The following is a 23,341-nucleotide window of genomic DNA, read 5'->3' as shown; positions in this document are numbered from 1 at the left end:
GCCTACAGGATGCCACCAGAGTCAAAGGGGAAAATAGAGACCCTCGGCAGATAAGTGGCAGTCTTTCCTCTTCACAAAGCTCTGCTTCTCTGAATACCTAACTTGCAATCTCAGCTGTTTCTATGGTGAAGGCTTAGAGAAAACAGGGTGAGCCAAGGAACTAGAAATTTTGTCAGGGGATGTTGCTCAAGCAGATAAGAAAATTCCATTTATGTTATCCAGACATGTGAGTTTAGAAGTAGTAAATGGCCTTATCTACAGCATAGCTACTTGAAGCATGTGGAAATCCAGTACGAATGTGTGAATGTCCTGGGTTAGGCAGAAATGCTTTGTTATCGCTAGTAAGGAGGGATCTGTGCTACCTTGTGCCTGACACTTGTTGGACTTGTGGGAGAAGAGAAGGAAAATTGCATCAGGTACTTCTTGTACTTGGTTGAGTTTCAGCATGATGAGGTGGTTGGGGTTTTTTTTTCTTCTTTCTCTAAAACGAGGAAAGGAATACTTGCTTATCTTTCAGCTTGACAGCAGAATTATGTTGCAATAATCCTAGGGCTGTTAATTCACCAGCGATTTGTTTATGTTCAAGATTCCTGTAATTAAAAAATTGCCTTTAGGTGGGGTCTAACACAATTTGTACTTTGGGGATTTACGTATTAGGTTTGAACAGATCCTGGAAATCCTCTAGTTTGCATATTTTGTCCATAACAAACTATTACTTCACTCCAATATAATTTTAATTATTTTGTCATGAAACTGGTGTAGCAGAGTAGAGAATGGGGTCTCCAAGCTTCCTGAATGGAGGAGATTGAGTTAGTGGTTACATCTGTTTATGGAAGGTAGAAATTATGTCATTAAAATGCTAAGGTATGTTAAAATAAAATCTTGAATTATGGCACTGCTCTTTCAGTTTGATTGTATGTTTTAAAATAATGACTATTGTGGAAAGAAAATGTCTGTGAGTTGGTCATTGTAATGCACATATTTCAGTGTTATTAATCCTAAAAATGTGAGATTCTTATTACCCAATGAGAACAAAAGCCAATGAAACCAAATATATGCTGAAGAATAATGCCCTGATCCTGCAAAAATGAACACATATATGTTTTCTTATATACAATAAATAATCCTGGTTTGCTATTTACTTAAATGGAATACGGATTTCTTACTCAGTGACATGAGTTTAATTCCAGTGTTTAAAATTAAGACTGAATACCAGCCTTTGCAAGTTTGGAGGTTGTGTTAAAGCCATGAAGACTGACAAAATTTGCTTTCAGTTATGGTGTGTTAATCTAGAATAAGTCTAGTGAAGTTATTATAACAATGAAAATTTAAAGTGGTTGAATACTGGAATTTAGTCCTTGTTAAACATTCCTTCAGGGTTTATATTTTCTTTCTTGCAGACTCCCAGACAATACAGCCAAGCACTAAATAAGAGTAACAGAGTTCATCTTTACTGTGCATTTCTGGACTATAGGTATGTTACATAATTTCAAATTCTTTAACATGGTTTAATTAAATTACATATAGTTTGTGATGCTATATATTCTTCTTGTTCTCTTCCACTCATGGAAATAGTTAAGGAAATGGAGCCACTGGTTTACAAAAAACACAGTCTCATAGTGCCTTCTTACCATAAATAGGAGACTTGTTATTCACAGACCCCATGTTAGGTAGGTAATTGAGAGACTGAAAAATTTTGGAATCAAAACAGCAAACTGATAAAAATCGTGCTTATCTTGGTTCAGGAGTATGTCCACTTGGGCAGATGCTTGGATGTTTTAAGATGGCAAACCTCCAGCAGAGCCATTGTTTTCACTGGATCTGTGCCTATGTCACAACACCATGTGTGATCAGTATTTCAGAGCTGTGAATTTTGGCCAATGCATGCAACAGGGAAATATTATGCCCCTGAACAAAAATTAGAATAAAAGGGCCATAAATATCACCTTAAATTTCACTCAGAAAATAGGAACTATGGAAAAGCAGTAGCTTTTTTTTTTTTTTTTTTTAGCTCTGAATATATTGAATCTGGTTTTGATTTCCAAACATGCTGCTCTTACTGAATCAATTCAGAAAGAATACAGATATTGAATTTTGAATTTCATGGGGTTTAACAGTTTTTGAACCATAATGGTATAAGCTTAATTGATGTAGCAGTGGCCCGCTATGTTGTGATCCCTCCTATCGAGCATGCACATGGGAAGGTCACTGTAATTGTTTTATTGAAGTTTTGTTTCAAGTATGTTGAACTGTCCCAGCTGTTGGCAGTTACTCGTTGTTATGGTTACTCACAAATTACGATAAATTAGAAACAGGTTTTACTGAAGCAAATTAATATGGTTGGGGCATCGTTCCTATACTGTTTCCACTGGGGCTTGGGCCCTTGAGGCTTTGCCTCGGGATAGAAACTGAAATATGAAATCTGTCCTTCCAAATGAATTTTATTTGTGTCAAGATGGTCTTATTCCCTAGTGCATGGTAGTTAAAGAATAAGCAGTTGGTTTCTGACCTACAACAGACTCTCTCTGAGAACTCAAAGAGGTCTCAAAGGACAGCGGAATGGTGAGGTAATACCTATCTTTAAAATAAGCACCAAGAAAAATACAGATCATTCAGTGTAGCTTCAGGACCCAGAATAATATCAAAAGTAATAAGTGGTTAAGAAGCAGGTAGTTTGGGTGGGTGACCTACAGTGCCTGAGCCCCCTCAGATGTGTGGCCGTGGCTTCTGCGTCCCCACTCCACTGCAGGGCTGTGAGAGCAACGGGGTTTCTGGGTTTCCCTGGCTCCAGGAAGAAGCAAACTCATGCGGATCACTTTTCTGCACAGCCCTGGGACCAGGACACACAGCCAGCCCAGCCGTATCCTCAACGGAGCAGGAGCTGCTCTGGCTACCCCTGAGGATGAAGTGACAAAAACCAATTGATGTGTATGGGTCACTAGAAATCACTTTGACAGGATGAGTGGGACAGTGGATAAGGGAGAGGCAGCAGATATGATACACAGACTTCTTTGATTTTTGCGAGATTATTGACTTGTCTGATATTATCGTTCTCAGAAGACAGAAATTTGGGTCTAGGTGAAATGCCATAAACGGGTTGCACAATATAAGGGAAAAATGTAGGTATCGTTCATTGGTTATAAAACTGGGAAGAAATCTCTAGAGACATTCATGTAGGGGTCTGATCTGGGCCCTGTTCCGGTCAATATTTTCCTTAACTATTTTCATGATGGAATTGAGAAGACACTAGCAGTGTTTGTGGATGCTCCAGCCTGAGATGTCTTTCAGACCTCTTAATCACCTATATAGTACAATGCATGTCAAATTAACCTGGTAAGATGCATTTTGACAGAGATTATGTTCCATTTTTGTGTGCTTTGCAGCAATGGAACTGGTGTTTGGTCTAATGAAGGTTGTGTGCGTGAGAGTGGGGACCTCAACTACTCAGTGTGTCTTTGTAACCACCTCACTAACTTCGCCATTCTGATGCAAGTGGTGCCTCTGAAGGTGAGATTAAGCAAAGGAGTAAATCTGTCTGTTAAAAATGAAGCATAAATACATCAGTTGCATCCTCACACCACATCAGCAAGTGATTGAAACTGGGCTCATTTTTGCCCAACTCAGATTTATTCCACATCTTGCTTTCTGGGATGATGTTTTAATACTTCTTGACTATATTTATGTTTTAAAACTTTTGGGAACCGAAATGGAGCATGAAATGAAACACTTCTGTGGTAGGTGGGAATTCTCTTTACTTTATTCTCACCCTTTTGGCATGATTTCTTAAAGTACAAGGCAGGAAAAGCAGTAGAGGACATTGTACAGCTGACCCTGGCTTTTATGATTCGTTTTCAAGATAGAGACAGCTGAGATGTGGCTGTTTAAGGGTTTTGGTAAGTAGACTTGTGAAATATGGACAGCTGAGCTTGAAGCCCATGTGAAACAAGCTCTGCTGCCAGCTGGCCCCTACCATCGTCTCTGCCAGCTTTCCAAATATCTCCTCACTGCTGTTTCTTCACCTTGTTGCCAAGCAGGGGCTTGTGTGGAAAGAGCATGAGAAACAAAATGATGCTTTAGTGTTGAGTGAGAGTGAACCCCTTATGTATAGTTTTCTCTATGCTCAGTTCCTTTGACCAAAGAGTTATCAAGCAAGCCTCTTTTCAGCTGGAATGACACTTTCCGTGTTTATCCAGGACCTTATGCTTCTTATGCATACTCGTCCCTGGTTTCAGATGAAGCTTTGATAGCAAACGCATTGCCCTCCTCACTAGACATTTTCTTCTCTTCATGATACCTTACGATGCCTTGAGATTTCCTCAGAGATGGAGCAGAGTTTCTGCTCCTTGCAGGTGAAGTGCTGGTTTGTCCTGTTGAAGGAATCCCTCTCCAAAACTCAGCACCAGGCAAGGTCAACGCCATCCTGGATCTTAGCAGACAAACAGACAGCAATGCCATGAGCATAAGAAATACGTCTTTACCGCTTTAGTTGGGTGTGCTACCATCAGGGAGGATCCAATGGAGGTAGTGATGAAACCCTGCTCAGACAACCCTTGGTTAATAAATAATGAATGTATAATAGGAATAACTTACATACCGTACCTTTAAAGAAACATTGACTAATTGTCCGTCAAATTTATACTCTCTGGCACATTCTCAGCTTTCTACAGACATCATCCTAATAATATAAATTGACAGACTGAAGAAGACCTTCAGTAGGAGTCCTACTGTCACATTTATCACTGCGTGCTGCTAACAAGCGTTGTGTCCTCTCTGGTACAGCTAGAGGGGTTTTGTCAGCTCTGTTGACATGGATGCATTGACTATATGGCCATGTCTTAGCATCCTGTTAATTGGTTTGAATGATGGGTTTGCTCTTCTTTCAGGCAGTAGCTTTGCAGAGCAGCTACTGCTGCAGGATGGGCTACGTGTGCTCGTGAAGGCGGCACAGAGGTTCCTGCAGCTAGCTACAAAAGTCAGCTTATAGTGTAAGGGAACTCTAATCAGGGTTATACCACTAGGCAGCACCAAAGTCTTTTCAAGGAATGAATCATCCCAGACTGCTCTTAGTAATTACTGATTCAGTAATACTGTTAGCACAACTACTCACCTGGTAATCCTGGTTAGATGGTGTAATGCCATCAAAGTCAGGGTCACCGTTTAGAACAAGATGGTCTGCTATCCAAAGAGCTTAATTAACACCTGCAGCCCTTTGTATTAGTCTAACCACTTGAAGATGGGGGGTAGCTTATTCAGGTCACCCAGTTTTTATCTAACCACTATTATCTTTATTACTTGTAAAGCACCTAATGACCCAGCTGGTTTCCAAGTATCATTTTTCTAGGAACTCTTCCTACTGTTAATAAAATGCAGCTTTGCCTGAAGAGCTTCCCATCTTGTGAGACAAAAGTAGCATGGGAGAAATGTGCTATTATTAACCCTGTTTTAAAGAGCAGTATGTAGGGATTTAGCCAGAATTAAACAGGGCGTCCACCAATTAAATGCCATTTAAAGATTAGTCAGTTCTCCACTGGGGAATAATTCTGAAAGGTCTAACTTCCAAATAAACAGATTAGAAATTGTCATGATTAATGGGATGCTGCAATAAGTTTTAATATTATGCAATATTAGTAATCGGAGATCAAAGATATTTCATGTCAAAGTCTTTGGAATCAAGCCTTCCTAAAGAGATCTGAAATGCATAACTAGGAAAGGCTGGACAGGAATGGACTGTCCAGTTCCTCACAGTCATTTAATGGTTCTATGTCAATATTTTCTACCTTCTTAACTTTTTGGTCTAATGCATTTGCATCTGCCAAAGTTTGTGCAGAATGTTTTTGCATTGCTTTTTTTCCCCTTCATGATAATTTAGAAAACAAAATGAAAGTGCTGCTGAGATGTTATGTGGATGTGTGAGACACACAGATAGTCACTTTGATGCATAAAAATCTTCCATATGTGACATAGTACTGTAAAAGTCTGTATAAAATAGTTTGGTATTTTTGAAAGGAAGCTTTCTGTTGTATTTTGGCCCCTTCTACCTAACATCCCACTTCTGAACAGAAAAAAGAGAGAATTTATAAATTTTTGGCAGGAAAAGTGAAACGCTGAAAGATGAAAGGAGTATTTCCAGTATAGAGTCCATATGTTCCTAGTGCAAATCCATGAGAATTCAAAATGCTTGCTGCAGATTTCAGTGGAAGATCGTGCAGGCGAGGGAGAAAATATGCATTCATTTCTAACCTCTTAAAGTTCACCTAAACCCAATTTTTGCATGCACCTCAATAGGCAGAATTTATAAATGCATTGTAGTACGGAGAAATTTGGGTTCACTGGTCTGAGCAGCATTGAACCTGAACCATACCTCAACACGACTCCCATCACCTGCACAAGCTTGATGTTACAGCGAGGTGGCAATGAGAGTGGGCCCATGGGAAGTCTCAGGTAATGTGGGCGCTAACAAGCCAATGAAGGATGTCAACCCGTCAATGTGCTTTAATTCCAGTTCCTCTGGTCTGGCGATTATGTAGTCCCTCTCTCAGAGTTTATCAGAAAATCTCATCCAAATCTTTGATCAAGAGATACCCTTTAAATTGACTGTTTAGGATTATCTTGTGGTACTAATTTTTTTAACCAGTGAAAAAAATCGGTATCTTCATTGTGTAATTGGCATGAAGTTAAGATTCAAGCAAAGACAAGCCGCCTGGCTTTTGAGCTATACGAGCAGACTATGCTCCATTACAAATTCCTAAAACATTTGCTAAGTATTTGCTTCACATGTCTAAGCAATAGAGCCTACTGAATCAACTAGACAACTGGAAACTTCTCCCAGGCGTCCTTGGAACCCTGTTAAGTAAATGTTAAAATGCTGTGGATTTTAAACACATATATATGTTTATTCACCATGTTCTGAAATTCATGAGCCAAGGTTCAAAGGGCCCATATAAATCACCTGTTGGAATACTAGATTGTCAGTGCTCTAAGAAATTGTTGCAATGATGTTATATTTGATCTTGAACTTTTTTTTTTTTTTCATAAATGGCAAGAGAAAAGAAAAAGAGAGGGTGGAAGTATGCAATTGCCTACATTTTAACAGTTCTATTTATATAGCTATTATATATCTGTGGCCGTATAAATAGAAAGGGATGAATTTTTTCCATGTGAACGTGATTTTTGACAGAACGTTTATTTTTTGTCTAGATTCTGTTTCTTACAAAAAGGGGTCTGCTTTTCATGAAAAATATAGATGAACTATTGGAAATGGATTGCCTGAAAACTGGAGAGGTTTTCATCAAAAGCTGTATTTTGGTACAAAAAAACTGACTTCATTCTTCATGGGAATTCTACTTTGGGTGCGTCGTACTTCCATTCTCCTATGGAAAGTATCATTTCCCTTTCTCTCCATCGTACAGAGAAGTGCAGCTCTCAGGGTAGCACAAACAGGCAGACACCCTCTCCAAGGGCACCATAACAGCCTTTAACCGAATGCACCGGTCAGCAGAACAGCAAACCCAGGTATGAATAGTTCTACCACCCCTTGCAGAAAGGCAGGCAGATGCACAGAAAACAATAAAAAAAAAGAGGTGGTTATTGACAATTCTAAAGGGATATAATGCAGACAAGTATATATGCGGCAGCGTCAGACCTGGGAGAACATCCCTAGGGAGAACACTGTTGATGTGGAAATCCATGAACTTGTGAGATTAGTGTTCTGACTCTCTCAGCTCCCCTTCACGAGATTGAGTTTCTTTTTGTTTAAGCTCCCCCCCTTCCCCAAACATAAGCTTTCCATTAATGAGACATTGCAGTTTTTAAAGTTGCTGTTCACAACCAGAGAGTACAGCATACTCTCTGACTTCAGAAGGAGCCAAGGTGTCTCTAAGCAACAAATACTGAAAATAAGTGACCTTCCTCAGAAGTAACTTGCCACATTAAATACTTGTTGGTGAGCATTTCTACTGACCAGAGAGCTGAGCTTGTGTGATAACTATTTGTCAAAGACGGTGACATTTTCTTCTGAGTTATGCTAAATTTGAGCAAGAATCTCCTTGCTTAACTCCCTCTCTTTGTTTCTTCGCGTACTTAAGTCTAGCTTTATCCACTTACAGAACAATAGCATGATCTGGACCTTGTCAACTTTGACGCACTGTGGACCTGCCCCAGTGCCTCCCTTCCTGCTAGTACTGGTCCAGTTCATTTTCACGCTTTCTCCAATATCCAGCAGATCTCTATGTATATTTACACAGTTTGTGCATTTCTTGTGGGCATAAAGGCCTTTAAGTATTCTCAAGATTCTTTATTATTGCAATTTTATTATAAGGTACAGGACTATGTTAATAATTTACGCACCTGGCTTGGGGAGGAATTACAATGTCTCACATAGATTTCATTTTGTTTCGGTGAGACAGTCATAGGAACAAAATTGTAGGATATCTCACATCTGACGGTGCTTTCTCTTGAATACTTGAAGTATTGCGAGATGAGGAATGCTGACAAATTGTTAGACATTTATGGAGCAAACTGTCAGGTGGGTCTAATTTCCAGGGAGCATAGAAATGCAAGAAAGTTCTTAAGAACAAGCTGCGAGTTCTTGATTTTTCTTCTTGATCTTTACTCAAAACAGGTTAGATTAATTCATACACTCTTCTACTGTATGCCAGCTGGAAGTAATCTCCAGAGACTGAAATCAGCTGAGATGAAAAAGCATTTTTATTCCAATATTTCAGAGAAAGAAATTGAAAGAGAGAAGTCACAAAGAAAAATTTTAAATTCTGGAATTTTAACTTAAATGTGAAAAATGAACCTCCACTCATACCTGTGTGCTATACAGCAGTGTGTGGAAGAAAAAAAAAGAACTTTGAATGCTGTGAATTAGCTAAATCCGAGCTCAGATTACAAGTGTAGTTGAACGTTAATCCAGATTTTATATTAGTTTCAGCAAGAGCTAGAACGCACTAAAGTCACAGTGATTGTGAAAGAATGGTACGAACAATACTGCTGATTAGCTTGAGAGCCATGTATGCAGTTTAGCTGCTTTCAATGATGCAGGGCATTTACAGTTGTAACAAGTTTATTTCAGGAATGAAATAACCATCTTGGAAAAACTTGCAACCATGTGGTGCTCAGATGTCAGCCTGGCACTTACCTGTTAGCCTGCTGATGAATTGGCCCATGTGGAATGCTGAAATTATTTGTGTCTTTATCACTCTGCTGTTATGTCTGTATCACGGCTGGCCCAAATTCATGCTTGCTTGCTGAGATTCATTTACCATGTCGGTTTTAACTTGAGAAATGGTAGTATTTATTTGGAGTTTTGGAGATTAGTGATCATCAACTGGTTTAAATGAATAAATAAGTTAATTGAAGGTAAAATATGACTGAAGATGAGCAGAATGTTCCTTTTCAGCCAGCCCTTGATTACCTTTGTGAAGTTGCATGGATGTAATTAAGGTCAGCACACAGTCAGAATTTGGAAACTCTATTGAGAAGTCTTTTCACAACTCTGATCAAGTTAGTAAGATTGAGAATTTTACAGTTGCATCTCCCCAACAAAACGTGTCAGTGGGACGTTCAGAGTAGTTGTGCAGCTATTAACTAATTTGTGTACCCCTCCTCTGGGAAACTCCTTGCGCTGACCAAGCTTCTCTTTCTGATGGGGGAAACTGAGGTAGAGTAAAAAAGTCCTTTATAGAAAATCATTGCTAAAGCTGCACTCTTGGGGGTTCGTGTCTGTCCTTTTCCTTCCTTGATCCAGAGAACAGCGTTCCAGCTTTTGCTTCGTCTGGTGCAGCCAGAACAAACCTGTACTGCCAGCTGCCCTGCAATGTTGTAGTTAGGGAGACAATGGTGCCTTAATATCGCTGCGGTAGGAAAAATACATAATCCATTTAGTCGGATGTGTTTACACTGGTTTTTGTTTGCTGCTTCTGGAGAAAGTCCAAGCAGAGGGCACGCAGGGTGATACGCTCCCTGTGGTGCTTTTCTTGTAGTACTGTAGTACAACAGTCCTCCGCTGTGCTGCAGGCTTGAACCTGGACAGGAACAGCAGCGGATGGGAGATGAGATGTTCCCTCAAGCAGGCATCCTCTGCTGGCACAGAGCCTGGGGACATCTCAACCTGCAACGCCATGTCCTGCACCCAGCACCCAGCCGTACCTCCCGCTGGAGGGGAAATCGCTGGGGGAGGCGGAGGTCCCGTTCCCGCGGCGGGGGGCACGGCTGAAATCCAAAGGAGAGACGTGAGCGCAGTCAGACAGAGGGACGTCACAAGGTGCTTCCTAGACAGCAGGAATCAAACCTAACATGGAGTAAGCTGCATTTCAAAAGCATTTCAACTCCAAAGAAAATTCAGACGCTATTATTTTATTTTGGGCAGCTTTACTTCCTCTCATCAGTCAGTGGGGCCCTATGCTCCTGCCAGGAAACATGCCAGCCATCTGGCAGTTTTTATTTTTATAGTGATCCAACAACCACAAAGCATGCCAGGCTATTTGTACCATCTGCCACATAAATGTCATTTCAACAAAAGGATGGTGGACACCTGGGGACCCAGAGTTCAAAAATCATTTTAAAGGGGAATTCATTGTCTTCCACAGCAAAATAGAATTGAGGTTCGGGTCCCCCTCCCCCAGGTGACCAATGTGGGTCACAACTGTAATATTTATGGCTTTTAGACCATTCTCTTAAATTGTTTTGGGGCTTTTTTCTCCTGTTTTTTCCTCTTTCTGTCTTTTCCAACTGTGAGGGTAGAAAAATGACTAGTATAAAGTTCACATGTGGATGGACATTTCCAGCAAAGTAATACTGTCGTACAATCTGTGGTAGAAATTGTTCGGGTTTTTAAACATATTTTCTGCATTTCTAAAGCTAGAAATGACTTTGTTTTTCATCCTGTTTGTAGCTCTTGTTCCATAATTCAGAAGGGAGGATCAATCAATATAGTTCAAGCTGCCTACCAATGGCCTTGAAAGCAGAGAAGCGTTTAAAAAGGGAAAAATATTTAAGAATGTCTGATCTTGCTGCTGGAGCTATAGAGACAATCCACAGCATCTTTAGGGAGCCCAGGATTTTGAAAAGGCTTGCGGATTTGGCTGTGAGGTTCTATTTACAACAGGAAAGACATCCCAAATTTCTTCTTTGGGGCAAAATGTGTGTTTTTATTTTATTTTTCACTGTTAGAGCTGAGTTTGACAGCAAGTTTTGACGATGTATGGCTGACAGAACAAAATGTGTCTATCCCTGTTTATAAAGGCTGTTTTGAAAATGTCCTAATATTGTGAAATGCTTTAAAAATATGGGGGATAGGTGTGTAATTTGTAAGTTTGGAGCATTCTTTTCCTAAATCCAATATTGCAGTTATTAATCAAACATTGCGCTCAGGGGGCATTAAAATAACAATCTGAAATGATAACTTTTTGTCTTAAATTTTTCAGCCAGCTGAGGTTCAGATTATACACTCTAATAGGACAATGAAATGGAAATAACGTGGGATTCTCCGATTTCTGCTGTTTTGTAATTTTAATATAATTACTTTTCTCAGCATGCTTTTCATTGCTGGAAACATAAAAAGAATAATGCCTTAGTCCAGTAATTTTTCTTTTGTGTTGCATATTTAAAAATTGGATAGGCATTGCAATTTTTTTGGTCCTTGTTTTTTACCATCACCAGTTTATTTAACTGAAGAGATCTCTACAGACAGTTTAGACAGCCCTTACCCATCAGATGAACAAAGACAAATCAGCCTATGTGTTTATTCTAGAATTGCTTTGTAAACTTTCTTTGCTCTTTCTCACTCTCTCCACTTCCCCCTCCATTTTACTGCAGTGAATGTTGTCCCCAAGGAGGAACACATCTCGCTGATGTGTTCACAGTATGATTGTGCATCATATTTCTTGTCCTTCCTATGCTCATGCTCATCTTTCCTGAAAATTGAGCACTCATCTTGATTTTTAACTCAGAGCCGTTGTTCATACTTTTGCTATTCCATTCCTATGCCAGTACAGCTCTGTCGATTTTAATGGGAGGAAATAGGAGACTTTCTGGTTCTGTCCTTAATCCCATAGAATTACATGGGAAAAGTTGGACTAATGCTGCAGGAGACTAAACCCCTCAAATTCCTTAGAGAATTGTTTGGCAGTTACTGAATTTCACTCAGCAGAGGAGAATAAAAAATGACTTTTTATTTTGGAACAGGACAAATATTTAAGAGTGCTAGAATGGTCAAAAGAACTCTTTTGTTTGAGGAGCATGAAACAGGACTCTATTTTAATCAGAATACTTAACAAAATAAAATAGGCTTCCTTTCTACGGTGAAAATGAAAGCACTGAGCCATTTGGCAGCTAGGTCTTCTCCCTGACTAAAGGATTTCCCCATGCAGTATAAAAATGTTATGATACTGCACCTTTATCCATCACTGTTCTCTGCTGAATATCTTTAAACGGAGTCACTCTGTACTCTTGAGTTCAGTCTGTCTCCAGTATTGGCCTTTTTATGCGCTTTCTCCCCAAAGCGCGCTGTAGGGGAAATTCAGGGCTGGATACCTGGAGACTCTTGGCTGCGGTGCAAGCCACAGCTAAATGCAGTCCTGAATAGAAATGGACATTTCTGAATCAAAGCCCAAGCCTGGGATGAGGGAGGTAGACATACTAATTGTCATTGAATTTTACTGGGAGCTGGGTATTTAATTATCCTCAACTGCTCTGAAAATTCTCCGCCTCAGAGCCTGGCAAGAGACCATCATTTCTCTGCCTGCAAGAGCCTGCTGGACCCACGCTGGGTTTTATTCTCCTCGTAGCCCTCTCCGATGGACTTCGGTTTGGTTGTTAATTGGAGAATAGGATGAGTCTGCTCTTGCTGGAACAGAAAGTAGAAAACAGATGTGAAAGTCTTAGGTGTATGGGCAAAAGTAGCTCCTTCAGTTTTCAGTTTCACAGAGGATAGTCTGCTGTAAATATCACATTTGCCATTTCTTGAGAAACACGGCAAGTCTTAGGCCTGAAATGAAGGCAGAAAAACCACAGTGCTTAGTGCTACACAGAGTTATGAGGAAGAACTTGCAAATAACTGCTTTTCTGATCCCCAAACTTCATTATTGTACCACTTCACAACTTGAGTCCTTCCTCCCTGCCATGCTTCCTTCAGGCTTCATTTGAACTAAAAACTTGCTGCATGCGATTTATAATGAGCAGATTACCTACTGTTTGATGACATTTGCCCAGAACTACTTTAAAAGATGATGTGGGCTTTTAAAAATACTAATTAATACCTTGGCAGAGATCTTTGGAAAACTCTAAATTTTTCATGTCACAGTGAAAAGTTTTAAATAGGCAGCCACCAGGCTGGGCTGGCTGTACAAAAACGTACCTTTAATCCTGAAAAGCCCCTTTTGTAGCACTTTATTGCTGATCACTAGGAGTTGTGGAGTTAATAGAGAATGGGAATTCAAAAGCAGTTCTGCTGGAAATGGCTGATAAAGATGATTGCACTGCAAAGCGTGACTCTCAGAGGCCTTTTTTCTCTAAACTTGCGGTATCTGATACATTGTGGCTTGAGAAAAGAAGTCTCTGAATTAAGTTAGACTTTTTTTTTTTTCTGTGAGAAGAGCATGTGCAGTGCCATTAAGTATGGCCCCACCAAAATTGTTCCTGTGCTCTCGGTAAGTAGACTGAGCCTCCTGAACTAAACACAGATGTTAATTTGAAAAAACCATAATGTTATGTACCTAACAAAGTGCTTGGCAAGCTGAAGGAAAACAGAGATTTGTATTGTTATTATTGTTTAATATATAAATAAAGGCCTCACTGGACTGAAATTGAATTTCAGCAGCCTTTCTGGAGGCAATTAAAACCATTAGCTTCATCAGCCAAGGCCAGCGTTTTAATGTCTCTGAAACACTCAGGCTGCCAAAGTTAATTATTCATCCTTTTCTTAATTGGATTCAGATTGCATTTTAAAGGTGCAGCTTCAATAGGGTTGGCTGAGCCTTAATTTTTCACTCCTACATCTCCTCCCTTCCCTTCCCCCAAAGAAATGTCTCATAAGATATCGTTTCAAGCCTTTGCAGAAGGGTTTGAGAGAAGATTTCAGCCCAGGCCAGCGGCTGATCGTCTCGTGGCAGATCTCAGTTGGTTTGATAAACAGGGTAAAAAACATACATCATTGTAAGGAACTTCATGGTAGGAATGCTTCTTTGAGATGGAAAGCTGACCAAAAGGGACAGTAAAATATAACTTGCTGTTATGTTTGGACTTAGGGCAAAATACAATTGCCATGTTTTACATTTCCACCAGTAAACAAATAACTTTGGTTTCATAAAATGTATACACTATATAAGCACATGAAAAAATACCACATTCTGTGTTCTACCAGTAAGTAACAGTAAAATACAAATGATAGGTATGATATAGTCCTTAGATTGCAGGCCTCTCTTTTTAAGGCTGTGAAACAATTTTTGGTTCAAGAACTTGTCTTTTTTGGGAAGAAGATGAACTGCTTTTCAGAAAGGAGATTTCAAAAGTAGTTTAGACAATGAAATTACTGCTTTTGATGGCTGAATTGTGAAGTTGTAATTTGGTATACGGACAAATCCTTTCAGGATCAGCTATGACAAACCTTAAGTATTTGAACTCAGCCCTTTCTCTGATGTGTTGCCTCTAAAGACAGAGATAGAGGGATATTTTGCAATATGTAAAGAAGAAAATTTTAGACTAGTACTTCCCCAAAATACCCCTTCCTCTGGAGAAAGCCAAAAGTAGCCTCTTTGCAAAGCAGAAAACATGCAGTCAACTGCCTGAGAGATGGATAATGAGAAAAAGGGACGGGAGTGCAAATTTCACACAAAAGAAGGGGACGCCTGGAAGGGGACACTGAGCAGAGAGCGCCCTGTATTTCCCAGACAGATGCTCTGATTTGACCCATTGCTATTTTGTGTTCCTGTAGCCCATCTAGCTTTTTGATGGGTTGTTTTGCTGTGTTGTATATACAGTTGCTCATTAATGTTACGTAAATAAGTAGATTTTCTGTTCTAGATACAGATCAAACAATTTTACATGTTCTGAACAAGTCTTTCAGCCTCAACTGACCTTTTCCAGATACCCCAGAGATGAAAAGTACCATCCCATTATAATACTATATTTTCATCTTCCTGTGCAGTTATTTTTAAACAGAGGAGTTAGATGTCACTCTTTTTTTTTTTTTTTGTTATTAACAACATCATAAAGGAAAAATATATATTTGGAGTCTGAACTGGTATCTTTCCAGGATCATTTCTCAGGCCATCCGGTTGCCTGCAAGTTTCCAAAATAAAAATGTTGAGCAATGTACTACTTTTATGAGGGAGAATGAGGGTAAGACAATAGACTATAATATTGCAGATGGACGTAACTACTGAAACCATCAGATCTTTGTCCATGCTATTAGCGACACTTGCAAGGTAAAGGGTGTTACAGCCTAAACTAAAAGGGTGGGAGCTTTATATGGAATATGAATTTTTGATTTGACTGTCTGTCAAAGGTGAAACTGAGAATCATCTGCCTTTCAGTGTTCCTGATTACTAACACTCATGACTGCATGAGCTTGTTTCCTAGCTTTTCAGCTCGCTGCAGAGTAAGAGAACGACTGTATAAACTCAAAGAAGCAAAACCTTTTAGAAGAAAAGAATAATTTAATGTAGATTGGGACAAGCGTGAGAATCAGGCTCCTGGGACTACTTCACAGATTGCTCAATGTTTTATTTGGTACTTTTTAATGCGATTTTCTTTAGTAATAGCATTACAGCTTGATTAGCATTTTTATGCTGACTGCAAGATCATCCCAAATTACTGTCTTATATTCCATGTCATGAACGAAGTCTGAAAATTTTCAAAAAGACAAGCTGAAATAAGATGAAATCGGCTCATATCAGAGCATTGGAATTTATAGGAAACTGTTTCTTAATTGATGATGCACAATGCTTTGACAATCCAGGTATTTCTAAAAAATTGCATGGTTGTTATCCTTTACAATGTGAACACAGACACACAACATCCAGCTGTGTTGTAACAGCTGGGTTGTGAGAAGTTAGTAGAGACCTGATATTTTAAATACAGGTTCTCTTCACTCCCGCACCATATACCTGTATTTAGAAATGAGGCACCACACCCTGGAAATCATTCCAGGCCTTCTTTTCCTGCTGTATCCTTCCCCCTGCAATTCATATCACCCACAGAAAGGAGCTGGTTTCACTGTCTGGAGCTGCTGTAGACAGGGACTGCTCTCTTGTACCCCTCCAACTTGACAGTTCGGTTCGAGAACAGCTATCGCAGGCTCCACCTTCATCTTAATAAACCAAAAATGGTTCAAAACTACCTACAGGCTTCCTGTCCCTCACAGTAGGCAAGATGAGAATGTGAACTACAGTGACGTTGCTTTTGAAATCATCGTTACCAGACTGATGTGGGTGCTGATTTAAGAGCGTCATTCTTAAAGCATCATCAAATTTTGGTTGCGTTTACCAGAGCAAGAACAATTTCCAGTTCATAGATGCAGGGACCTATGTAGGTTATTTTACGTTTGAATTAATCTTCTGTATTTTGTTGATAAGGGATTTTTTTTTTCCCCTTTTCATTTCTAAGTCATACAGGCTCCACTTGGGAGACCTTGATTCATGTCTTGTCTTGCCCTGCAGAGGTTTCTGGAGGAAGACTGAGCTAAAACCCAGAGAAAGACTTTCTTAGAGGCATGTTAATTATGATAGAAATTAGTTAGAAAAAGATGTTTGTGTGATCATTATCTTCTCTTGGATTATTATGGAAAAAACAAAGGCTTTGATTTTCGCCCATTTCCACTAGATGGATCCCCTGTATCTTCTGTACTTGTATGTGATAGAAAGACATTACCTTTCTTTTGCAGATCTTATCCGCCTTTGCCAGTGCAAACAGTGTGATAGACCACTGTAAATCTAAATGAGCACTGAGCAGCTTTGACCTCTGTAGGGAACATTTTCTGGCTGCAGGTGTTGGGAGTGAAAGAAAGCCTTGAACTGCTGAGAAATACTTATTTGAGTGACTTGAAGCTGGAAAAGCTTCCTCTGCTCCCCTCCTCCCTCTGTAGAACTGCAAGCCACCTGTAGCAAGAGAAAGGGATGTGTATTGGAGCAATCAGGAAATAAGGTCCATGCATTTTGGACATGAATATCCCTGATGAGGAAATCACTTCTAAACCGTCCAATTTACCACACAAGTTATTCCTATTACAGGAATAATCTGTGAAGAATGGCTATACATGGCTTCTCTAGGGGATGAGGGACGATAGGAGCTCTTTTGTAGAAATTATATGGACCTTTTAAGCTGGTCCAGCACACAGAACCCTTTTGTTTCTGTAATTGATGCTGTCCAAGTCAGGGAAAAGAAATGTGTCTTTGGCTGAAAGAGAAAACATACTAAAGAGCTGCATCATATTTCCTAGGAACTGTAACACCATAGCAACAGTTGTCTTTCAATGCTGCTGCTGCATCGCTTAATAGTTCTCAGATTGCTAAGCGAGCCACAATCTATTCTGCTGTAAAACTTACTGCACGTGAGCCGATACTCTTGGCAGATAATTACAAGAAAAATGTACACATAAACCACATCATTTTTGTCTATCTTTAAATTTTTTTTTCCTCATAACCACATGGCATGTTATTTCTCTCCTTTAAAAGAAATTTTAATGGGAAGTTTATTGGTAGAACTGTTTGGTTTGATAATCTCTAATGAAATACTTTGTTTGGGGGGGAATTTTTATTGTGTGGGGGGAAAATAATAGAAAATCCCAAACTGTGAGAAAGGATTATTTTTTATTAGATAGAGTTACTGTAAAAAAATTGGAAAATATATTATTCCTCTCAGTATTTTTCAGAATCAATAAATATTTAGAATGAGTTTTCAGCTAGGAATTTAATTTATAGTGAATAGACATTGAAATAAAAACATAGTATTTCAAGCATCAAAATTAAACTTTTTGATTGACCACATTTTATTTTCCCCCCAAATGTTCAGTTTATGAAAATGTCAACTCTATCCAAATTCAAGTCAGGAAAAATGTTTGAAAATTCTTCTGAGATGAGAAAACTTTTTCCTGCCTAGCTCTGTTCTACTTATTATATATTAATACTGCCTGGCTCCCTTTGTTGGGTGTGGCTTTTTTGTCATTCTTTCATGAGAACTTGCATGGAAAATTAAAGCACACTTTCTGATTAATTTAGGATGAATGATCAAAACACACTGTCCCTTACCCATTGAATCTACCCAGGTTTTAACATAGATCCTGGTGGTGGGCACTATGGAATTACGGATCAAATGTTCATGAAAATTGAATTACTTTACAAAAGGTGCCTGTAGATAAAAACAGAGCCTGAGATGGGAGGCTTAAAACCTGACTTCTCATGCTGGGTCTTTTCTGTGGTTTTCTATTCTGCAGATGTCAGTCCAGCTCCTTCAACAGGCACTGAAAACATGATGCATTAAACAAAACAAGTGGGCTATAAATGGCCTGTGATTTATGGGTTACCTTGGTGTGTCAGTTCTCACTGCTGTGAAGCACTTCTGGTATTTGCACAATGATGTAAATTATTGCAGCGTGAGAGCATTAGCAAAGTGCCCTGTGAGCTGTGAAAGATCCCATTGCTGACATTGTTTGTGCAGCCCAATAAGACGCTCTAAGCTCAGGCTTGACGATATCGCAGCAGCAGAGAAACTAACATTCTGAGGAAATACTGATTTATGCCATAAAAGAGATGACCAAAATGCCATGGGCAGGTGGATGCCCTGGCTGTGCGACTGAGTTTGGAGTTGGCTCTTCAGTTCCCGTGTTAGAACCAGCAGCGAATGATTGTGAACATCAGCTTATATATGGGCGGATGGAGGAGGAAACGTGATGTGCAGGGGGGCTGACCTGTGGTTCTGTAGTGTAATAAATCAATTAATAGTTTTTATTTCTTTTTTTTTCCTTTGTGTACAGCTAACAAGAGAACACCAGGTGGCCCTCTCCTCCATCACTTACATTGGCTGCGCTCTGTCCATCTTCTGCTTGACGATCACGCTGGTCACATTTGCTATATTGTCGTGAGTAATTTTAACTTAATACCTGCTGAGCAACTATTGTGCAGCAAGCCAAGCAGTGCATTTCAGGCCACTGGTTAGGATCCCTTCAGGTGCTCAGGATAAAACAAAGGCTATTAATTCTACAACCTTCCTTAATTAGATTCTGCACATGTATTTGTAACAGTTGGTTGGTTATTTCTAAATTGCTTCCATTTCCTGAAATGGGGTGGTATTTATATAGCAAGCTATTTCCATCCTGTGAGGGATTTTTGGACTTTTTTTTTAAACTCTCCATGTTTTGCTATAGTTCAGGAATCTTGCAAGGAGACTGTAGGAAGGCTTGGTCTGGAGATCAGAGCAAGTACAAGATGAACAAGGACTGCAGGATCACCCCCTCTTCCCCCCCTACATACACCTTTGGATTGCTTGGAGTGTGCAAACAGTACTTCTTTCTGCTTTTCAACTGTCTTGTCTGTAAGGCAGTGTGTTTATAAAGGTATGCCCAGAAAGGAAGGCTCGGTCAACATTAGCTGCCTCACTTCTGTTTCATACAGCTTGTACGCAATTACATCATCTAATCCACATTTATTTTCAAATATCTTGCCGTTCTCTGTTAGGCTACTTTTCTAATGTGTTGCTTTAATAGGATGAAGGACACTACAGGCAGCGTGAAATTCACTCCATGGCTTATGTTTAAATCCTCTGGATCTCTGTAGCCTCCTGCCTGTAACACGGCAGCCCCTTCGAGGGATCTCTGCGCTGGGAAGGTTTCTGCCACAGGGCAGTTTTAGGGTCTTTATGCCTGTTTATATTCCAGCAGTGACAACTGAGTTTGAGGCCCAGCTAGGCTTGATACAAACACTTCTGAAAAAGCTTTCGTAGAGGTTTCTGTCTAAATAAAAACTAGAAAACCTGACAACGGGTGAAGTAACTTTTCTGAGGTTGCAAAGCAGATTGGGAGCACAGCGAGGACGGGGATTCTTGTCTCCTCTCGCACACTAAACCATATTCTTCCTACGCAGAAGTTCCATTTTTGATTTCTGTGTCTAAGCATGTCTTTTGGACATCCTGCTAAGAGGCCAGTTTCTAGGAAAAAGGGCTTGCTGAAACCCAGTTGCAATGTTTGTTTGTTCCAAACCCCGTATTATTTCCAAGTCTCAAGGTCTGTGTTGGTCATACTTGGATTAAGTGCTAACGCATGGTAAAATCCACTCTAAATAAGTCCAACATCTGCCTATCTGGCATTGCGCTGCTGGCGTGTTTAGGCTAAAGGGAATGATCTGCTCCATTTTTGTCAAAGTGCAAACCTGGATGTTACAGTCTTTAGAAAGGAAAAAGGAGCAAAAGGAGATGGTATTGCTGCAGCGGGGCTCAAAACTCAAGAAACTGGAGGCAAACGGGAGATTTGGAAAGAGAGCTTGGACCCAGCTGACTGACACAGGGTTAAGCACCCCACCTACATACAGGATCATTCAAACTGCCAATTAAAAATAATTTGATTAGGTTTTCGCTGGAGAGCGAGGCCTCATTAAACAGCTGAAGTGAAATTTTGCAATGTAGTGTTAGATGACCATGAGGTAAGCGGAGAGGAATCTGGCAAGTTCTTTGCTACTTCGCGTACTGGCAATGACGGCTGCTTCCCAGGACGGTAGTTCTGATTGCCTTCTGGGTAATGATGTTCCAGTCTGCGACTACATGAAGTTCCTTATTAGAAAGCCATTGGCACCAGGCAGCACAACCTGTCTCTTGGAATTACTTTTAGGACGTTGATACTTCTTGTTGTCTCCCTCTTCACTCCCTTCTAATGAAGCACTGGCTACAGCAGTGCTGGAAGCGCAGGGCTGACAGCAAGCCGTCGTCTGCACTGTCGTCTCTGTCACCCTGCTGCAGGGGGCACGCACCGTGTGTCACCAGCAGTTGCAAAAGTCATCACCATCCAGTGTGACAGGACAAAAAGGCGGGAGTGCCTACCGTTGTGTGGAAGAAGCACTGCCGTTCACACAGCCAAATGGTCCAGGTCTCCTGAAATGATTCAAGCCGATGGGAGGGGCTGGCAGGCAGTAGGGATTGAAACAGAAAACCTGTTATCACTAGTACTGTTCTTTTTTTTAGAGAGAAGAATAAAATTATGCAAAAGGCCTGAAACGTTCAGATAAATGTTTTTGTTTGTTTTCTACTTCCTGTTTCTGGATGAGAACAGAAACACGAGGTCAGAAGACTCCCAGGAAAGCACGTTGTTGTCAGATTTCCAGCTGGTTTTTGCAAACCCAAGAGAGAGATGTTCAAATGATGCTGTAATCAAGGTCAGGTCTCTGTCAAGATAGGCACTGCCCATCCGTATAAGTAGCTCTAGTTCCTGTGCTCAAAAACTGATAATAGTAAATTCAATATCGTAACCAATGTCTTTTCCCGTTCCCTTATTTCTAATACAGGCAAACATCAACAAAATAAAACCAGAAACTCTGTGGCACAGGGTGGGCTAGATGGTGCAAGGTGCAGTATACTTTCTGCGAGGCGCAGATCGGACTTCCTTGACGGTGCAGCACCATTCAGGATCAAGCCCTTTGTTAATATTCTGTCACAAGTCATTAGCAGAGCTAGTTAATGTGCAAATCAGTCTTTCTGCTGCCTTCAGGATGGCGGCAGAATATCAAGGAAGTTAGGTAGGTACCACTCCATCCTGGTGGAAGGAGTGCTCAAAAGACACCCTGATAACCCCCTGCCAAATGAATGAGCAAAAGTCAATCAAAATGCTTGCTGATATTTCATAAATACGTTTGTGCTTCTTGGAATACCGTTTTATTCATGTGTCTTTCTGTCTTCTGCCAGGTCTGTCAGCACCATCCGCAACCAGCGCTATCATATCCATGCCAATCTGTCCTTTGCTGTCTTGGTGGCTCAGATCCTGCTTCTCACCAGCTTTCAGTTCAGCCCTGGAACGGTAAGTGCTAAAAAGAGTGACTTTTTTTGTGAGGCACCTCCACGGAATGAATGCCACATGCCATGGGCAAGAAAGTGTCTTGCATGTGAGATCTCCTATTTTTAACGTGCCTTAGCCAACAATGACATCCTAAAACACTGGATAAAGCCTTCTGTGCATCCAAATAGTGTTATCATAGTAGCTGGCCATGTCTGGATGTTTGCAAAACTGAAAGAGATATGCACCCATCAAGTGGAAAAATCACCATAGTAATGGAGTACATTTCAGTTGTGTGTTCAAGTAGCATGGCTGACTTCTGCCTGACATGGTTTATGCTTTCTCTCATTAATTCTGTGTATTGAAAACTGTAGGAATTCTGTATTGGAGAAAATGGTATGAATTTTGTATTTAGGTAAGGTATTTGTATTTCTGTTGGATTGTGGTTTTTGGGGTGGGGGGTGGGGATGGTTCTTTTTTAATTGTTTATTCTCTGCTGTGGTACAGTTTGCCTTTTTTTCCCCTCATTAAAAAGTCATCTTATTCCTTTCGGAAGGTAATGAGCTTCCTGATGGAGCTGTGGCAATTTCTTCTTCTTTCTTGGAGAGCAAGACAGGAGGTCTTTGGTTTTTGCTCATAAAGTTTTATTTGTGCGGTAGAATATGCTGTTTTTCTGAACAGCAGATTTATTGATCATGATCTCTACTCTGGAAATTTAGATGATTTTTAAGTATCATCCATGTTTATTTGATCTGAGTAATAATCAGTGAGAAAGGTATAGCAACTATTGCTTAATCAGCCAGAGGTGGCAGAAAGCATTACCTCTAAGTATCGCTGTGTAAGAGTCTAATCCGAGATCCTCAGTATTGTTGTGATGGGTTGACCCTGGCTGGACGCCAGGTGCCCACCAAAGCCGTTCTATCACTCCCCCATCCTCAGCTGGACAGGGGAGAGAAAAATATAACAAAAAGCTTGCGGGTCGAGATAAGGACAGGAGAGATCATTCACTAATTACCATCACGGGCAAAACAGACTCAGCTTAGGGAAAATTAGCTCAATTTATTACAAATCAACCAGAGTAAGGTAAATGAGAAATAAAACGAAATCTCAGAACACCTTCCCTCCACCCCTCCCTTCTTCCCGGGCACAACTTCACTCCCGGATTTCTCCACCAAGCCCCCCCAGCGGCACAAGGGGGACAGGGATGGGATTTACGGTCATCACACGTTATTTTCTGCCGCTTCACCTCCTCAGGGCGAGGGCTCATCACACTCTTCCCCTGCTCCAGCGTGGGGTCCCTCCTACAGGAGACAGTCCTCCATGAACTTCTCCAGCGTGGGTCCTTTCCACGGTGTGCAGTCCTTCAGG

General features: G+C 40.4%; 1 protein-coding gene across 1 annotated transcript in view; it reads left to right on the top strand.

Moving 5' to 3' along the window:
* The window catches only part of GPR133 (G protein-coupled receptor 133), a 155,469-nt gene that overhangs the window by 81,602 nt on the left and 50,526 nt on the right, over positions 1 to 23,341 (top strand). The window contains exons 14-17 of the mRNA XM_010581733.1: positions 1,401 to 1,474; positions 3,384 to 3,507; positions 18,974 to 19,077; positions 21,886 to 21,997. Of these exons, the coding sequence (XP_010580035.1) occupies positions 1,401 to 1,474; positions 3,384 to 3,507; positions 18,974 to 19,077; positions 21,886 to 21,997 (414 nt within the window). The remainder of the gene's footprint in view (positions 1 to 1,400; positions 1,475 to 3,383; positions 3,508 to 18,973; positions 19,078 to 21,885; positions 21,998 to 23,341) is intronic.

Source organism: Haliaeetus leucocephalus, unplaced genomic scaffold (assembly GCF_000737465.1).
Source record: "Haliaeetus leucocephalus isolate CR32 unplaced genomic scaffold, Haliaeetus_leucocephalus-4.0 Scaffold802, whole genome shotgun sequence".
Classification (NCBI taxonomy): Eukaryota; Metazoa; Chordata; class Aves; order Accipitriformes; family Accipitridae; genus Haliaeetus; species Haliaeetus leucocephalus.
This window is presented reverse-complemented; position numbering and strand designations above follow the sequence as displayed.